At 35.2% G+C, this 17,286-nt stretch overlaps 1 protein-coding gene across 1 annotated transcript in view; it reads left to right on the top strand.

The window, feature by feature from the left end:
- The window catches only part of Hpgd (15-hydroxyprostaglandin dehydrogenase), a 29,780-nt gene extending 16,593 nt beyond the window's left edge, over window positions 1-13,187 (top strand). The window contains exons 5-7 of the mRNA XM_048330396.1: window positions 9,319-9,395; window positions 11,143-11,306; window positions 12,264-13,187. Coding sequence (XP_048186353.1) covers window positions 9,319-9,395; window positions 11,143-11,306; window positions 12,264-12,417 — 395 coding nt within the window. The 3' untranslated portion in view covers window positions 12,418-13,187. The remainder of the gene's footprint in view (window positions 1-9,318; window positions 9,396-11,142; window positions 11,307-12,263) is intronic.
- Window positions 13,188-17,286: the final 4,099 nt, after the last annotated feature.

The following is a 17,286-nucleotide window of genomic DNA, read 5'->3' as shown; positions in this document are numbered from 1 at the left end:
TCATTTAATATAATTTTAATATAATAATTTTAATATAATTTTTCCAAGTCTTTCCATTTCCTTAAAATGGGGCAATGTCATTCTTTCTGATGGAATCATAGAATTTCATTGTGTGTGTATACCACATTGCCTTGATCCAATCATCCACTGAGGGGCATCTGGGTTGACTCTGTTTTGGCTATGGTAAACAATGTGGCAATGAACATGGCTGTGCTGGCAGCTTTAGTGTGGCCTTGTTTGTGATTCTTTGGGTAAATGCCCAGGAGTGGAATTGCTGCATCAGAGGGAAATTCTACATTTAGTCTTTTGAGGAACCTCAATACTGCTTTCCAGAATGGTTGAATAAGCTTACATTCCCACCAGCAATGTAGTAGGATTCTCTTGGCCACATCCCCACCAGCATCCATTATTGTTAGATTTCTTAATAATTGCCATTTTAACTGGGGTGAGGTGGAATTTCAGTATTGTTTCGATTTGCATTTTTTTTTGTGGCCAGAGATGCTGAACATTTTTCATGTGTCTGCTGGCCATTCTCACTTCTTCTGAGAAGTCTCTCCTTAAATCTTTAGCCTACTTCTTAATTTGGGTTGTTTCTTTGAGGATTTTTGTTGTTGTTGTTGTTTTGGGGGGGGTAATTTTTTGAGCTCTAAGTATATTTTAGATATATGGTCCTTGTCTGGTGCATAGCTAGTAAACATCTTCTCTCATTCTGTGGGCTTTCTATTTATTTTATTATTTAATTATCTATATCAATCTATTTATTGCTAGCTATGTCCTTTGCCAAGAAGAAACTCTTCAGTTTGATGCTATACTATTTATCCAGTTTTTCTTTGATTTGTTGTAATTCTGTATCTTTACTTAGGAAATTTTGACCCAAGCCTAGGAGCCCTAGTGTTTTCCTCATTCCTTTCTGTAATATTTTCAGGGTATTTGGTCTTACATTGAGATCTTTGATGCATTTCAAATTGATTCTTGTGCAGATGATATATAAGGATCCAGCTTCATTTTTCTGCATGTATATTGCCAATTCTGCTAGTACACTTTGTTGAAGAGGCAATCATTCTTCCATCCTGAGGTTTTGGCCCCCTTATCAAATATTATGACAATTGGTTTTCTTAAGTTGACTTCTTTTTATCAATCTTATTTCCAGTCCATTTTACATGCATGGCTTCTATTTGTTGAGAAGAAATGTGTTTACAGATTCTCTGTAATTGCTTTGTCTTGAGGAAATTGCAGGTTGTTTTTTTTTTTTTTTTTTTTTTTTTTTTTTTTGCCAGTCCTGGGGCTTCAACTCAGGGCCTAAGCACTGCCCCTGGTTTCTTTTTGCTCAAGGCTAGCACTCTCCCACTTGAGCCATAGCACCACTTCCGGCTTTTTCTGTTTATGTGGTGCTGAGGAATTGAACCTAGGGCTTCATGTATGCTAGACAAGCACTCTACTACTAAGCCATATTCCCAGACCCAAAATTGCAGTTTTTGATTATTTTATCACTTGTAAATTGCAGGTGTTAAAGTTAGCTTTTTCAATACGGAAACAAAGATTAAGTAAAAATGTAGAAATGGAACTTTACAATTATTTTTCTAAGTGTCTGTCTCATTCATTCTACAAAAGTAATGTTCAGTTATTTCAGTATTTTATAGGTTCATATATTCTTATATAAATAATCTCTTCAATCAGGGGTTATTTAGTGTTATTATTACCTTGAATTACCTTAGAATTTTATATAGGTAGAAATGTTCCTGGTACTGATTAAATTTTTCTAAATTTATATTTATGATAGACATAAAAGCTCTTATTAGCCAACTTTATTTATTTTGAAAAGAGCTCTTTTAAATAATTAGCCTGCACAATAATGTGCCTATAATAAGTACTGAAAATACTGATATAAAATTGTAATGGAAAAGGTCCCATTTTTAGTACAAATAAGAGATTTCTCACAATGTTAAACACATCAGCATTTTTTTAAAGTTTATTGTAAAGGCAATGTACAGAGCGTTTATAATTACATAAGTAAGGCAGTAAGTACATTTCTCTTAGAATAGTATCACTCTCTCCCTCATTTTCTTCCAGTTTTTCCCCTCTTGACTACACCCTCCAAAGATGTATAGTTTATTTCTGACATAGTGTCTAGTGAATATAACTACTAAATTAGTTCTTCATCCCTTTTCCTACTGTTTCAGTGCTTCCCTTACTCCTCCCCAAATCAGATAAACTTATATACCAAACAAAGATCACAGAGATAAAAAACATGGGCCGAAGGGAATGAGTTAAAGAAAAAGAAAAAAAAGAATGCAAACAGTACAATAAAAGAAACACTCTAGTTTCCATTTCTTGGAGTTATGATCATATGCACATAGTTATTGAGCCTTTGTGATCCTCTCCTAAGACTATCTTCCTTTGGTCTTACTGTGGGAATGTTTAGAGTTACCAGCATTTCTTTGGCATGTACTCCAAAGTATACTTTGATTTGTTTCTATTATTGTTCTTAAACATTCTAATGTAAGGACAACAAAATCATTTCCTTGTGTATGAGTATCATTTGCCAGCAACTGGGCCCTATGATGGTCCTTATATTGGCAAAACTCACTAAGAGGTAGAAAGGAATCCTTCTCCCTGCACCAGGTGTCAGGACTATTGATTTTATACATTCCATTCAAATTTGTTTAAAATAGTACTATAGTCTCCATCACAATTAAAAGTAACTAAACACATAGCTCTTACACAAAAATCTACTTCTATAAATTCTTTTGAATTGGGATTATCAACAGTCCACTGATTGCTAAGGTTCCATTACTAGGCCCAGGAAGGATACTGTGCCAGATCTGAAACATTCCAGTGTATAAAACACATGTTTATAAAAAAGCAAAAATGGAGATGAATATGTAAATGAGTCAATAAAAACAATCATTTGGGAGATTTCACCTCACGGGAAACTGAATAATGTGTATTAGGTATGAAAGTAATGCCAAATGGCAGATTTTATGCCATACTGGCACCCTATTACATATTACATGTGTGTGCACGTGTGCATGTGCATGCACACCCAAGACTTGATCTCAAGACCTAGGTGCTATCCTTGAGGGTTTTTTTTTTGTTCATGACTGGCACTCTACACTGTGAACCATAGTTCCACTTCTGGCTTTTTTGGTGGCTAATTGAAGATAAGAGTGTCATAAACTTTCCTTCCAAGTGCTGGCTTCAAACTGCAATCCTCAGATCTCAGCCTCCTGAGTAACCAGGATTATAGGCACCAGGCTCACATGAAGTATGTGTATATACATTAAATCTTACAAGACATTCAACAGCTATTGTTACTCTGCCTCAAAGAAAACACTGCTGCCCCCAGCTATTGAAGAGTGTGAGTGTAGAAAATAAAATTATGACCATTATGCCCCTAACTGATCTATTTGAAAGTGTCTTGGCTCATAGAGTTGAGGAATTGAGTTCAGTCTGTCCAACACCCAACATCCTTACTACCTGATGTCAACACTTTACATGGAAGTTTACTCTTCGTGATGAACATTCTAGAGGCTTGGACAAATAATAATGACATATATCTACCACTGTACTATTATCAAGACTCATTTGACTGCCCTTGAGTACTGTGTACCTCTCTCTCTCTCTTTCTCTCTCTCTCTCTTCCTAAACCCCACCTCTGGCAGCCATTGGTCTTTCTACTAAAAATGGCTTTATCTCTTCCAATATGTTATATACTTTGAATCACATAGGACATAGCCCTTTCAAATTGGGTTCTTATGCTTATTAATACACATTTAATGTCCCTCCATGTCTTCATGTCTTCCCATGGTTTGGTAGCTCATTTATTTTTAATGCTGGATAATATTCTCCGAATATAGCATAATTTCTTCATTCATTTTTTTCCTACTGAAAAACAACTTCTTTGCCTTCAAGCCTGGTTAATTATAAATAAAACTGCTGTAAACATCCGGATACAGGTTTTGTGTGGCATTAAGTAGTCTGGGTTTCTTTATTTATTTTTTTGGTGGGGGGTAAGACACCCCAGAGCACAATTATTCCATCATTATATAAGAATATATTTTGAAATAACTGCTAGACTATCTTCTGCAGAGTCATACATTCGTATATTCCTAGCATCATTGAACGAGTTTCTCATGCTCTTTACCAGTATTTAGGGTTGTCATTTCTGAAGTTTGGCCATTCTAATTTGTATGTATACAAATACAATGTATCTCAGTGATTTTTATTTATAGTTCCTAAATAATATACAGTGCTGAACACAATTTCATGTAATTATTTGGCATTTCTGTAGTACTTTTTTCAGTGTAGTTGCTTTTGCCTATCTTATATAGGATTATTTGTTTCCTTCCTGTTGAATTTTAAGGGTTTTTGTACATTTTGGATAATAGGTCTTCATTAGTTATGTATTTTACATGTATTTCCTCCCAACCTGTTGTTTGTGTTCTTATCTGCTTAGTAAAAATACGTTGTTCAATGATCAAAGATACCAAATGACATTTCTTTAAAGTGATAGACTACTTATTGATTGCACTTATTCCAGTTGAAAGACTTATTTATACTTTGATATTCATAGCACTAGCATTTCTGAAATTAAACAATAATTGACAACAACAATAATAATAATCAAGCTTTTTGACTTACCATGCATATATTGTTGTTTTGTTTTGTTTGGAAGAGTGGGAATTGGACACAGGACAGTGCATGCCAGGCAAGTTCCTTATCAGTTAAGTGTCTCCCTTAGGCTGTGATCTATCATATACATATACATACACATATACATATACATATACATATACATATACATATTAAAACTGTGGTGTGACAAGAACACTATCCCAAAGCTCCTTATCAGGCACTGAAGGCAAAATGACAGGTTCTGGAGTATTTTTTAGCAAGAAGGAAGAGGAGGAGGAAGAAGAAAAAAGAAGGAAGAGGAGTGGGGGATGAGGAAGGGAGGAGAGAAAACATAAAGGAAGGGAGAAGAAAGAGAATGGGAAGGAGGAAGAGAAGGAATAGGAGGAGAAAACAAAGAAGGCAAAGACAAAGAGAACAGGAAGAAGAAAAAGAAAAAGGAAGAAGAAAAGAAATTATTAGTATATACTGAACATGTGTGAGTCTCAAATAGTTTTGATGACTAAAGAAATAGAAAATACTATAGAATTATGGAATTTTATACTGTGGTTTCCTGATGTGGAAAAGGCATAAAAAGTGGCAACCAAGAGGTACAAGAAAAGCATTTGGGTGATGGATATGTTTCTTATCGTGGTCTTGGTCATGGTATCCTTTGTTTTTGTTTTGGTTTGGTTTGGTTTGGTTTGGTTTGGTTTCAGTCCTGCTTTATTCATCCCCATGTTTCCTTTTCCCTACTGCTTGTATGGCCTGCTTGTTATTCTATTCAAGAACTACTAGCATATGATCTCAGCAACTTCAGCGATACTATTGGTGGTTATCTTCCACAGTTCTTGGTCTTTTATTTCTGTGGGGTTTTTTGAGATGTACATACCTATAGCCACTTCAGGAAAAGGGTTTGCCCAGGTTTTGTCCTAATACTATTGAGTCAAGTTCTCTACCTTAATTATTTGAAATGAAGGCTCTGAATATCAGGGCTGAGAATGCCAGTTTTTAAGTTAAGGTTCTGAAATTTCTAAGATTGACCAAAACAATATCCCAGGTCATGAATCTTTGTCTCTCATGCTTTTTTACTTCCCTGAGGAGAGACAGGGACAAATGTTAGACCTTTACTTGATTGTCTTATGCCTACCAGTAGAACACAGAAGAAACTTGAGCTCAAGCACATTGGGTAGAACTGACAGCACCTGATCATGAGTTTTTGTAGGTAAGGGAGGCAAGTAATACACACATAAGTTTGTCTATAATAAGTACTGCAGGGAAAGAGTGGAATAAGATGTCAAATTCTTGTGAGTATTTGGGACAAGAGCATTTTAGGCAGCAGTACCAGTAACTCCGAAGGTCCCATGGGGGGAATTGCATGCCATAAGGTCATTAGAAGACGAAGCCAAAGGTCAGGACTGCCCCTGAAGAAATGACATAAGAAGAAAAATAAGAAATAAGGTTGAGGAAAATACATGATAATAGGATGTGAATTGGAGAAGTGGTGTGCAAGAATGGTATAAGACCTCATAGGCCATTTAGGAACTTTTGGCTTTCACTAGGCAAGATAAGATGGAGTGCCACTTGAAGGGCTTTAGCAGATGAGTGATGTAATAGAATTTACATTATAGTACAGTATAGATGATGATTAGTGAAGTAGTAGTAGTAGTGGTAGTAAAAATATGGCAGCATTTAGTGTGACAGCATTTCATTACATTTACACATAAAAGTAAATGTCTGCTCTACAGAAATATTAGTCATTCATGGTATCCTTTGTATAGATAAGTCAAACTTATAAAATTATAAAACTTAAGTTATACAGGTTTTTTTAAACATGTCAATCAACTATGCTTCAGTAGAGCTATAAAAAGAAAACTTTGTTTCTAAATATATTGACAAATATATTTACAGATATTGATTTATATAGCCTTGGGCTTAATATTTGAAATGGAAAGCCATACAAAGGGAGAGATTTTTTTCAGAATAGCACTGAAAATATTATTCCCTTGTCACAAAGGGAATCTTAAAATATAATGCCACTTCAAAAATGTAAACAATTTCTGTTGGATGTGATGGCACTGTCCTATGACATCACTGGAGAGGCTGAAACAGGAAGATCATGAATTTGAGGCCAGCTTGCATCATATGGTGAAATCTTATCTGAAAACACAGGCTATAGATGGTCATCTATAATCTTAGCTAATCAGGAGGCTGAAATCTGAAGACTGCAGTCCAAAGCCTGATAAAATCTGTGACTTTTAGCTCCAGTTAATTCCCAGGAGACCGGAAGTAGACCTGTGGCTAAAGTAGTAGAGTGGAACCCTTGAGCACAACAGCTCAGGGACATCAACTAGGCCCTGAGTTCAAGCCCTAGAACTGGAGCACATGTACTCACACACACACACACACACACACACACACACACATACAAAACTGACAGGTTGCATGACAATTGTAATGAGGGTTTTTATTTTTCAATTCGGGCTACAATAAAATTCTACCCTTAAAGAAAAAGACAATGCAGTTTGTACTTGCTAATGAACAAAACAGTATTAGATTTATTTTACCTCTGTGATACCTTGAACTGGCTTGAGTTCACTTCAGCAGAGGTAGGAAACATTCATTCAAGCTTGGCCTTTGATAACAGTTATAAAAAATGTCTTTGTGCTTTGTGTGGCTGTGACTATTAAGGTTCATATTGTGTTTCTTGCAGTATATGGATGCCATACCACAACCACAGCCTTTGTTTCTTACACTTAAGGAATGAGGAAAGCAAGGCCTAGCTTTTATAAACTAGAAACAGGAACAACTGGCCACATATTTATTCCCTTTAGCTCACACACCTATGTACGCTGTGGAGACATCATAAATTCTTGCTGACTAACACTGATGAACTTAATTAACTTTCACACTTTACTTAACCAAAACAACAGCAAAAGAAGCAACAGATAGTACTTCAGATAGTACTTTGAATTCACTGGGTAGACACATTCTGCATGATCTACCATCCTTGGGGATTTAATAAACTGCTCTTGAGCAAACATACTTCATAAGTTGAGACTTGGAAGACACCCAGGAAGTGGTTATAGTCAACGTTTATTGCTGAACTTTGGCCCCACACTCTCAACTGATTGAGGTTGCTCTGGAATTCCTTAGCAAGCTGGGTGGAGGCAGGCACATCTCAGCAGAATAATTTAGTATTATTAACATGACATTTGGCACTAATGTCATCATAATCATGGGTCACTGTTTCTTGACTCAGAGAAATTACAAACAAGTGTTAAGAGAAGTTTCCTAAGATGTTAGTTAAAAATCAAAATATGAAATTGACTCTACCTAACCATGCACCAGTGCCTGAGGCACTGAAGTCTGAGTCTGAGGATCAGGATTTAAAGTCAGCCTGTGCAAGAAATTCTAAGATTTTTATCTCCAATTAACCACCATAAAGCCAGAAGAATAGGTGTGGTTCAAGTGGTAGAGGACTAGCCTGCAATAAAACAGCTCAGCGACAGCCCTCAAGCTCTGAGTTCAAGCCCCAGGCCTACCACACAAAACAAAACAAATCAAATGACTAGCTACATTTGTCTACTAAGCTGTGACTGCATGAAAGTAATGGTTATTGTAGTAAAAATAAGCTTTCTTGTGTTGTTTTCCTTTGGAGAACTGAGCTAGACTTAGTGTTGAGAAGATACAATGCTAGATGAATAAATTAGTGACTTCTTTGACCACATATTTATTGTTCCTATTGTGTATATGTGAAAAGTTAGAAATATTAGTTTTGAAATTGATTGTTTTCTTAACTGTATAACTATGAAAGGAAATAAAGCAGGGCTATAAATTTTTATTTTGGTCTTCACTCTGTAAGTCATAGAGAAAGAAGATCTAGACATCACTAGAACTCTATACCAAAGGAAGCTAATTTTTAATTTTCTTAGCCTTTTAGAGGCACCACAGAAGATAGATTGACACAGGAAACTGCATTCTAGTTTACAAACAGGACTAATATAACCCATCATCCTTCAAAATCCTTCAGCTGTTTAGAAACTTTTATAAATGTCAAGTGTATGCTTTTTTAAAACACAGACTAGGGCTGGGGATATAGCCTAGCGGCAAGAGTGCCTGCCTCGGATACACGAGGCCCTAGGTTCGATTCCCCAGCACCACATATACAGAAAACGGCCAGAAGTGGCGCTGTGGCTCAAGTGGCAGAGTGCTAGCCTTGAGCGGGAAGAAGCCAGGGACAGTGCTCAGGCCCTGAGTCCAAGGCCCAGGACTGGCAAAAAAAAAAAAAAAAAAAAAACACACAGACTAAAAGGCTGAAAATTAGATGGTAGTTCACTGAGTTTTAAAAAACAATGTTTCGCTTCTTGTTTTTAGGTGACATTGATTTCCCTTGACTTACCAGAAATCCAAGGAGGCAAATCGACTCTTGGCTGTACCCTACATCCTAGATGAAACTTACCTACAATAAATTCTAGACCACTATTAGTCTTGAGGAGAATAAGCTATATGAATACAAATGAGTTCCACAAAGGTGTTTAGGTTCATTTTGGTGTATTTTCCAGACTACTTTTTAAACGAAATGCTCCTATACTCCTGACATATACATTTATTTACAACATGCCTATTGGTCAAATTCATCCTACCTGTATTATTTCTCCATACATTTTTGTCACCACTTGTTTCTTTGTTGTTTGTTTGTTTCAGGACTGGTGCCTGTTGCACAACAGCCTGTTTACTGTGCTTCAAAGCATGGCATAATTGGATTCACCCGCTCAGCTGCGGTGAGAAAATGATAAACACTGTATCTTTTTTCTTCTCTTTGCTTACTTATATATGAAACACAAACTTATAAAGTAGAAGTAAATAAGTCCCAAAGTTAATACATCTGCATTTTACTTCTATCTTTAAAAATAAAGTGAGACACCTTGTAAAACTGACAAAGATCAAGCTTGAACTGAGCCTAGTCAGCAAGGGAAAAGTACTAGGAATTTAAGCAGGAGCCAGACTAAGAATGTGACCTTGGATTTTTACACTGATTTCAGCTCCCCGTAGGCTTTGAAACACAAAAGTGACAAGATCAGACTTCCACTTTAAGAAAACCATTCTGCCTGATATTTGGACAATGTCTTATAAAGTGTAAGTGTAGAAAAGGAAAGAACAGATGAATGGGTTCTTGGTGGCATGTCTAGGTGACACAGAAAGGAGATAGGGAAGTGGAGTTTTATATTAACGAGGCAAAATACTAGAGGACAGAAAAACAGGTGTGTCAATATTAATGTTCAATCAAAACAAAATACGAAGTCTTCAGGCTCTAAGGTTGATTAGAAATTACCATTTCATTGGCAAAATATTAACTCAAAGCCAAGAATTTTACTGCAAAGCCAAATAACTCTTCAAGATCAGAAAAGTTAGGCTTAAAATTAGTAAGACTAGAAAATTCCCCAGTCCTCATTGTTCACAAGGTTTATGTTCTATTAAGTTACTTCAGAACACTTGAATTAGTCACTATTGATCTTTCCACTTCTCACAAAAACAAAGGAGTAAGTTTCTCCTAAGAATCAGGTCACACAATAGTTTGAGAAACCACTCAATAACTCATCTTGTTTTATGTAAATCTTAATATAAATATAAAGAAATTCATGTACTATATATTATGTGAACGTTGAACTTGGGACAAACAGCACTAGTAACTTATGCCTGAATAAAGTCTCATCTAACATACAATTTTCTCCAACACAAGGATATGACACAACACTTCTGAACTGTGCATGAGAGGAATTGTAAACAGCAAAATCACCCCCCCCCAAAAAATTAAAGGACTCCCCTGTGTATGTCCACAAATGACCATAAAAGCTGGGGTTATAATTAAGTTTTAGCAACAGGGCAAGTACAAACCTCGAATCTATTTGTTTACATGTTGATTATATATTACAAATCATATATAATAAATCATATATATTATATATCATATATTTATTATGAAGATCAAATGTATTTTGTTTTATAAATAAAATGCAAAAATATTAAGTTGAATATATAGAAAATAAATGTGTGTCTTAAATGCTCATATTATCTTCCAGACGGAAAAGATTATTGAGTCATTTGAGAGTCAGTTAAGATCCAAAACTTTTCCATTAAAAGTATTAAAGCACATGTGGTCTGATATGGTTATCACATCTCTTCCTGAAAGAAAACTTGAGATATCTGTTCTAAGCTTCAACTTCTTAGGCTCAGCTTCCTCAAAAGTTCAGTAGAGAAGAGCAATTTATATACCTAAAGGTTTTCAGGATTTGTCCAGTAACCTTGGTTTCTCAAAAAATCAACTAGGTGGAATTTTGAAGAATTGATGTATTGCTTTGAGTACTGTTCTTTTACTATTTTTATGCTCACTAGTCATTATTATAAAATAGAAAGAATATCTGATTCATGTGTTTTATATTTGTTTCCAAACTAACCTTTAATTTCAGTTTATCCTACTGTATGTTGCAAGGCTGCTGATACCTACAACTTTCTATTTCTGATTTGCAGATGGCTGCGAACCTTATGAACAGTGGCGTAAGGTTGAATGCCATTTGTCCAGGCTTTGTCAACACCCCCATCCTCAAATCTATTGAGAAAGAAGAAAACATGGGACAATATATAGAATATACAGATCATATCAAGGATATGATGAAATACTTTGGAATTTTGGAGTAAGTAATTTTGAGCAAAATGTCTTCTTGTCAAACAGCAAAAGAGCTAATAATTTTATGCTAATAAGTTTAAGGAAATAATGCAAGCTTCAAAGTTTTGGTTAACAAATTTTGAAATTAAAAAATCAGGGGGCAATTTCTGAATACAATTCCTTCATACATTATTAATTCTGTTTGGAAATACAGACAATGACTTCAGCCATAATTAGATTCCTGGTATATTAAAAATGATATTTTGAGTCATGTTCAAATTATAACTTTGGTGAAATTGTGTATGGTCCCATGACAGCTATTTCCATATAAATATTTTACACACACACACACACACACACAAATACAAACACAAATACACTCACACTTAGGGAATTGTGTCTTAGTTTAGGTAACTAAGACATTCACAACACAGGAACGTGCCTCTCAAGTTGAAGAACCAGACTTGGGGAATCCAATCCAGCTCCAAACTGCCCCTGACATTGTCTATCCAACCTCTAAAAGCATAAGTAAAGAGTAAATAAATAAGATGTCCAAGAAATGTTATTATTTTCTGTACCAGAAATTGAATTCAAGTCCTTGAATATGCTAGTCAGGTGCTATAACTCTGAGCTTACATTGACATTCCAATAAATGCTATTTTTACTTTATTTCTCCTCTCATAACATTTGTCTCATCAATCTATGGTGTATTGATTTGATAAAGATAAGGAAATGATTGTTTTCTCAATGTAAGTAATGACTATCAATATGTCTTCAAGTGACAGAAGGGTAGACCTGAAAATCTACTGCTAACATTATTATCATATTTTTTACTTAATGTTATTCATTGATTAAAAACTGGATATAACAACAGGTTAATGACATACAGTCCTCTATTACTTATTCAAGCCTACAGACTTCCAATTATAATGTAAAATGATAATATACCTTGTCCTTTGCTTTTAATGTATTTTTTAAATTTTAGCCCATCAATGATTGCCAATGGATTAATAACCCTTATTGAAGATGATGCTTTAAACGGTGCTATTATGAAGATCACACCTTCCAAAGGAATTCATTTTCAGGACTATGACTCACCTCCATCTCTTGCAGTCATAACCGAAAATAAGCACAAATGACTTAAATTCTGGCCATATCTTCATCTTAATGTCGCTTTTTCAGTGAAATATTACACTCTGAATCTTTCCTTCATGTATTTGATGTTAATTTTTTCTAATAATTAGTGAAGCCTCTGAATTAAAATTTATGATACATTATCATCAAAAATAGAATGCAAAACAAACGTAGATTGTGAATAATGTTTAAAACAAAGGCTATTCAATAGTCAAGGAATACTCTTCCTTTCTGGAAAATGTTTTCCAGAAATTCATTCTAAAGGAGATACTTGAATTGTTATTTAAATCAAAACATGTTTATTGAAACTTATTTTGTTTCTATGTTTGAACATCACAGCAGAAAGCATGTACATGAGAAATGTTAGTACCAGTAGTTGTGAGTTGTGTATCATCTTTAAGTTTGAATAGTTCTGTGCTTAAAGAGGGCCAGTAGTTAAGTAATCAATTACAGTGTTACTACATCCAGAGTGAAAAATGGGTTTATGGAAAAATGACTGAAAGTAATTAAGTCTTATTTCACAGCTTAATCTCAAACCAATGTAAAATATTTCTGTCCACTTTGCTTCTAACTTGAATAACTTTGAAGTCCAAAAAAATCTCAGGAATGCACCTTTTAACAGATATTGCAAAAAAATTCATGTTCCTAAAAAAATTATATGTAATATATCCTCATTTTAAATAATACAGATTGTATATTTTCCTCAGATTACTTCCTTGTTGATTTGTACTAATTTTGAAAGTGCCTACCTTTCAATAAAATCCCATTTTTCTAATCTTTATAAATTACCCAGAATGTGTGTGTGTGTGTGTGTGTGTGTGTGTGTGTGTGTGTGTGTAGCCATGGAAATAAAACCAATTCTTCCACAAGCACCACTGAAAAATGGTTTATTATATCACAAAAACACAGAGGTAATACTTGTACTTTTATCCTTGTTTGTGAGGTGTTTTAAGATAGGATGATTAATTAATCAACTTTGGGTAATGTTCTTTGCAAGTGGTAGCTAGTATAGTAAGAATCACAGTACAAGATTTCCAACCTAATCATTTTCCTCTAAGAAATACCACATGATTGAATCACCATGCCTGAAAATTTCAGACTTCCTAGCTTGGAGCAAAATTTATCCCTAGGGCTTGATAGGATTTCTAAGAGATACTAGAGTGTTTGTCTTTCTCTATTTTACTTCTGCAATAATGAACTATGCCTTCATTTTTTAAGGAGTACTTTGAATATCAAGTCTAGTCTAGAGCTATATCTAGCATATTTGTCATAAGCTCATAAAATAACCTTAAGGAACATCTGAAAAAGATAAATTAAGCCCAACTGTGTTTGCATATTCTATCTCTGAGCAATATTGCTGAATGACAGAATTCTATGAGGCATCACTCATCATACTGTAATTCTCACTGTAGTGTAAAGTTATGCTTAAAGTTTTAATTTAGAGATAATAACAACAGTCGCTATACTTTGTGCTTTGGATTTACTTTTCTTTCAAGTCAGTAAACTATACAGATATTTAAAATTAAATAGTGTCTGTACATAAAATGTGTTACCTGTGTTAAAAACTCATTTTAATGTTCATATAAATCGTTTTACATACATATATAATGTTACAGAATACATCTTCCTATTGATTGAAAATAATAATGAAGTTGAGGTCAGTGCACATTGCTCAGTGATGGAGTACTTGCTAAGTATGTGCAAGGCATTGGGTTGGATGCCAGAACTGCAAGTGAAAATTATCAAGTTGAATGGGGAAGGGGGTGGAAGTACTGCTTTTCTTGCATTTTTCAATAGAAATACTAATGCAAATAATATAACTCTTTTCAAATGTACTTTTCCAGTAAATAGTACACACACTCGCACATACACACACACACAAAAAGACTTGAAATCAATCAACAGGCTTAAATTTTTCACACACAAATCATTTTACATAAAATAGGGACTATTTTCAATAGCTATACCCTTATGATCACATAAGATGATGCTAAGTGAAATGAACTCCATTTTATGGAAATGATTGTTATATCACAGTTGTAACTATTTTCAACATCTCAGGGTATCTGTAGCTTCTACTATTGATGATGGTCTTGTATCACCTTCTTGTGATTGTATCTACACTATCTCTGTAATCTTATCTGAGTATATTGGAAACCGTCTATACTGGTATTAGAAATAGGAAATTGAAACGGAATACTAAATTGAGAGACACAGAGTAAAAAAAGAGAAACAACTACAAAAGAAATACTTGCAAAACTATTTGGTGTAAGTGAACTGAACACCTCAGGGGGGGAAAGGGTAAGGGGGAGGGGGGAGGGGGGTATGAGGGACAAGGTAACAAACAGTACAAGAAATGTATCCAATGCCTAACGTATGAAACTGTAACCACTCTGTACATCAGTTTTATAATAAAAACTTTAAAAAAATAAAATAGGGACTATTTAAACACTAGCACTGAGATAACATGTTGCAAACCATCGCAAGCGCCTTGTCCTGCTGCAGCAGGGAGCAAGGCCAGGAGCAAAGCAATGATGGAGACTGGACTGTGGAATTTATTTTAGGGGTACCAGGGGACCTGCAGCCTCTCTCCAGCAACAGATGCCTCTGGTCCCATGGACAGGGACCAGATTCATCATCAAACAAGACTACATGCAGGAAGGTCGCTACATCAAAGAGACTACTTCAATAAGGGCAAAAAAGGTGGCTACATCAAAGAGAATACTTCAAAGAGGTAAGGGTGTCAGTTGGGGGGGAATAATTCTAGGATTGGCAATTACCAGTAAACAAGAAAACCAATGTGCACAGGTCACCTGCCGGCTCCACAGTCTTGTTATGATTAAAGGAGGGTGAGACTGTGGCCATTGTAATGCTAAGCACAGTAGGGCTGCCCTCAGCATTCTCAGGGACAGAGAATGGCATTCCAATTCTCTAAAGCCAACCTATGGCTTTACATTTACTGTTTCCCACAACAACGTAACTGTCGATTTGGTAACCCAGGTGGTTTCTGAGTGTCTAGTGGATGGGTAGTGTTTAAGGTATGAATACACTATACAAAGAGATGGTTCTTGCCCTCAGCAGGCCACTGTGAGAAGGCACAGCTCTGCCGGTGCTTCTCAGAATGACACATAGTTTAAAGGGTATGAACTCTTTCAAGAACTTTTCATTTAATTTTTTCCAGACCACAGTGGACTAGAAATAACTGAAACCATAGAAAGCAAAACTCCTGGATGAAAGGGGATGACTGCTACACTGTAAGAATTAGAGCCCCCACATTTCAGGGGCCTAACAATATAGAAATGTGTTTCTTTCTGACAAAAGAACTCAGTGCAGGTACAAAGTGAGCAGCATTCAAGGCAATAATTCAATAACAAAGATTCCTTTTCTTTTTTTTCCCACCATTATTCAGTGTCAGGGTCTACTCAAGACAAGGCCCAGCTACTTAACAACCTCATGCTGTGCTGTATCACTGAGAGAACAACTATGATGGCCTCTCTTACATGCAAGGATAGGAATATAGTGTTGGAAACTGGAATTGAACTGGAATTGATGGATTGAATTTGATGAATTAAGAGCTATATCTGCCCTTTACCTCTCTCATGGTTTAAATATAATACAAGTTTAATCCTTAGCAATTTACTTTGTGTTAACTTTTATGGCATTGTGACACATACCTGAGAAAGGCAGCTTAAGAGGAGGAATGCTACATTGTGGTGTACAGTCTCAGAATTTCATCCAGAATCAAGGTGGCTTGTTGCTTTGGACCTGTGGCAAGGTGGAAAAACATTGCAAGGAGCGCATGGTGGAACAGAGCTGCTCACCTTATGGTGGCCAGGAACCAAAGAGAGATGGTAGAAAGGAATTAATGTCCCAGTAACCTCTTCAAGATTATTCTTCCAATGACCCAACTTCCTCCAAGAAGGCTCCACCTTCTAAGTGTTTCACCATCTTCCATTAGTGTCACAGAGTAAGCATCAAGCCTTTTGAGCTTTCAGGAATCGTTTTAGATCCAAACTGTACCACATTAACATTAGCTTTTTAGGATTATTCAATTGGAAATAATATACACATGTTTCTTCTGATTATTATTATTATCATTTTTGAGTCATTGTACAAAGGGGTTTCCACTTAACAAAGCACTTTATGAATATAATATATATTGATCGATGTCAGTTCTTTTGACATTCTCACTCACATTTAATACACCTTATCATCTGCTTTAAAATTCAAAACCAAACTTCTCTTGAAAAATTGGGACTTTTATGCTGTCCTCTTTTTCTTATTGAACTCATATTTACCTCCTCTCCAGAATTTTATCATAAGCAATTGTTTCCTGGGGATTATTGTGTAGCCACAATTCTCTATAAGCATTCACACATAAATTTAATTTTAAATTACATTTTCTCATAAAGTCAAAGTACTAAACAACTTCTCCTGGATTTGATATAATTAAAATTATTTTAAAAATACACAATTGATAAAATTGACATACTAAAATAACATGGTTTTTAGAATAAACATTTTAAAGAAATCAAAAATGCATGCTTACTAAGGTGAGATGTTTTGTTTTGTTTTGTTTTCCTCACCTAATCCATGTATTCAAAGATAGGTACTATTGGTTGGTAAGGATCACTCCCATCTTATTCCTATACTAAGTTTTAAGAAACCTCACTAACTGAAAAAGAAGAGTTTTGTTGCAAGCATGGTACTAAGTTCTTAAAACTGCCCTCTAACATATGTCAAAAGCATATAGTAATCTTAAATTTAGGTGTCTGTTTTCAGTTTTTCAAAGCAATGGATTGGAAGTCAGTTTTCTTGTGAGAAGATTTATTATTCTGCCCTTTGAGTCTAAATGTTTCTCAAGTCTTGGAAAG

Source organism: Perognathus longimembris, chromosome 21, assembly GCF_023159225.1.
Source record: "Perognathus longimembris pacificus isolate PPM17 chromosome 21, ASM2315922v1, whole genome shotgun sequence".
NCBI lineage: Eukaryota > Metazoa > Chordata > Mammalia > Rodentia > Heteromyidae > Perognathus > Perognathus longimembris.
Note: the sequence above shows the minus strand (reverse complement) of the source record. Positions and strands in the feature narration are given on the sequence as shown.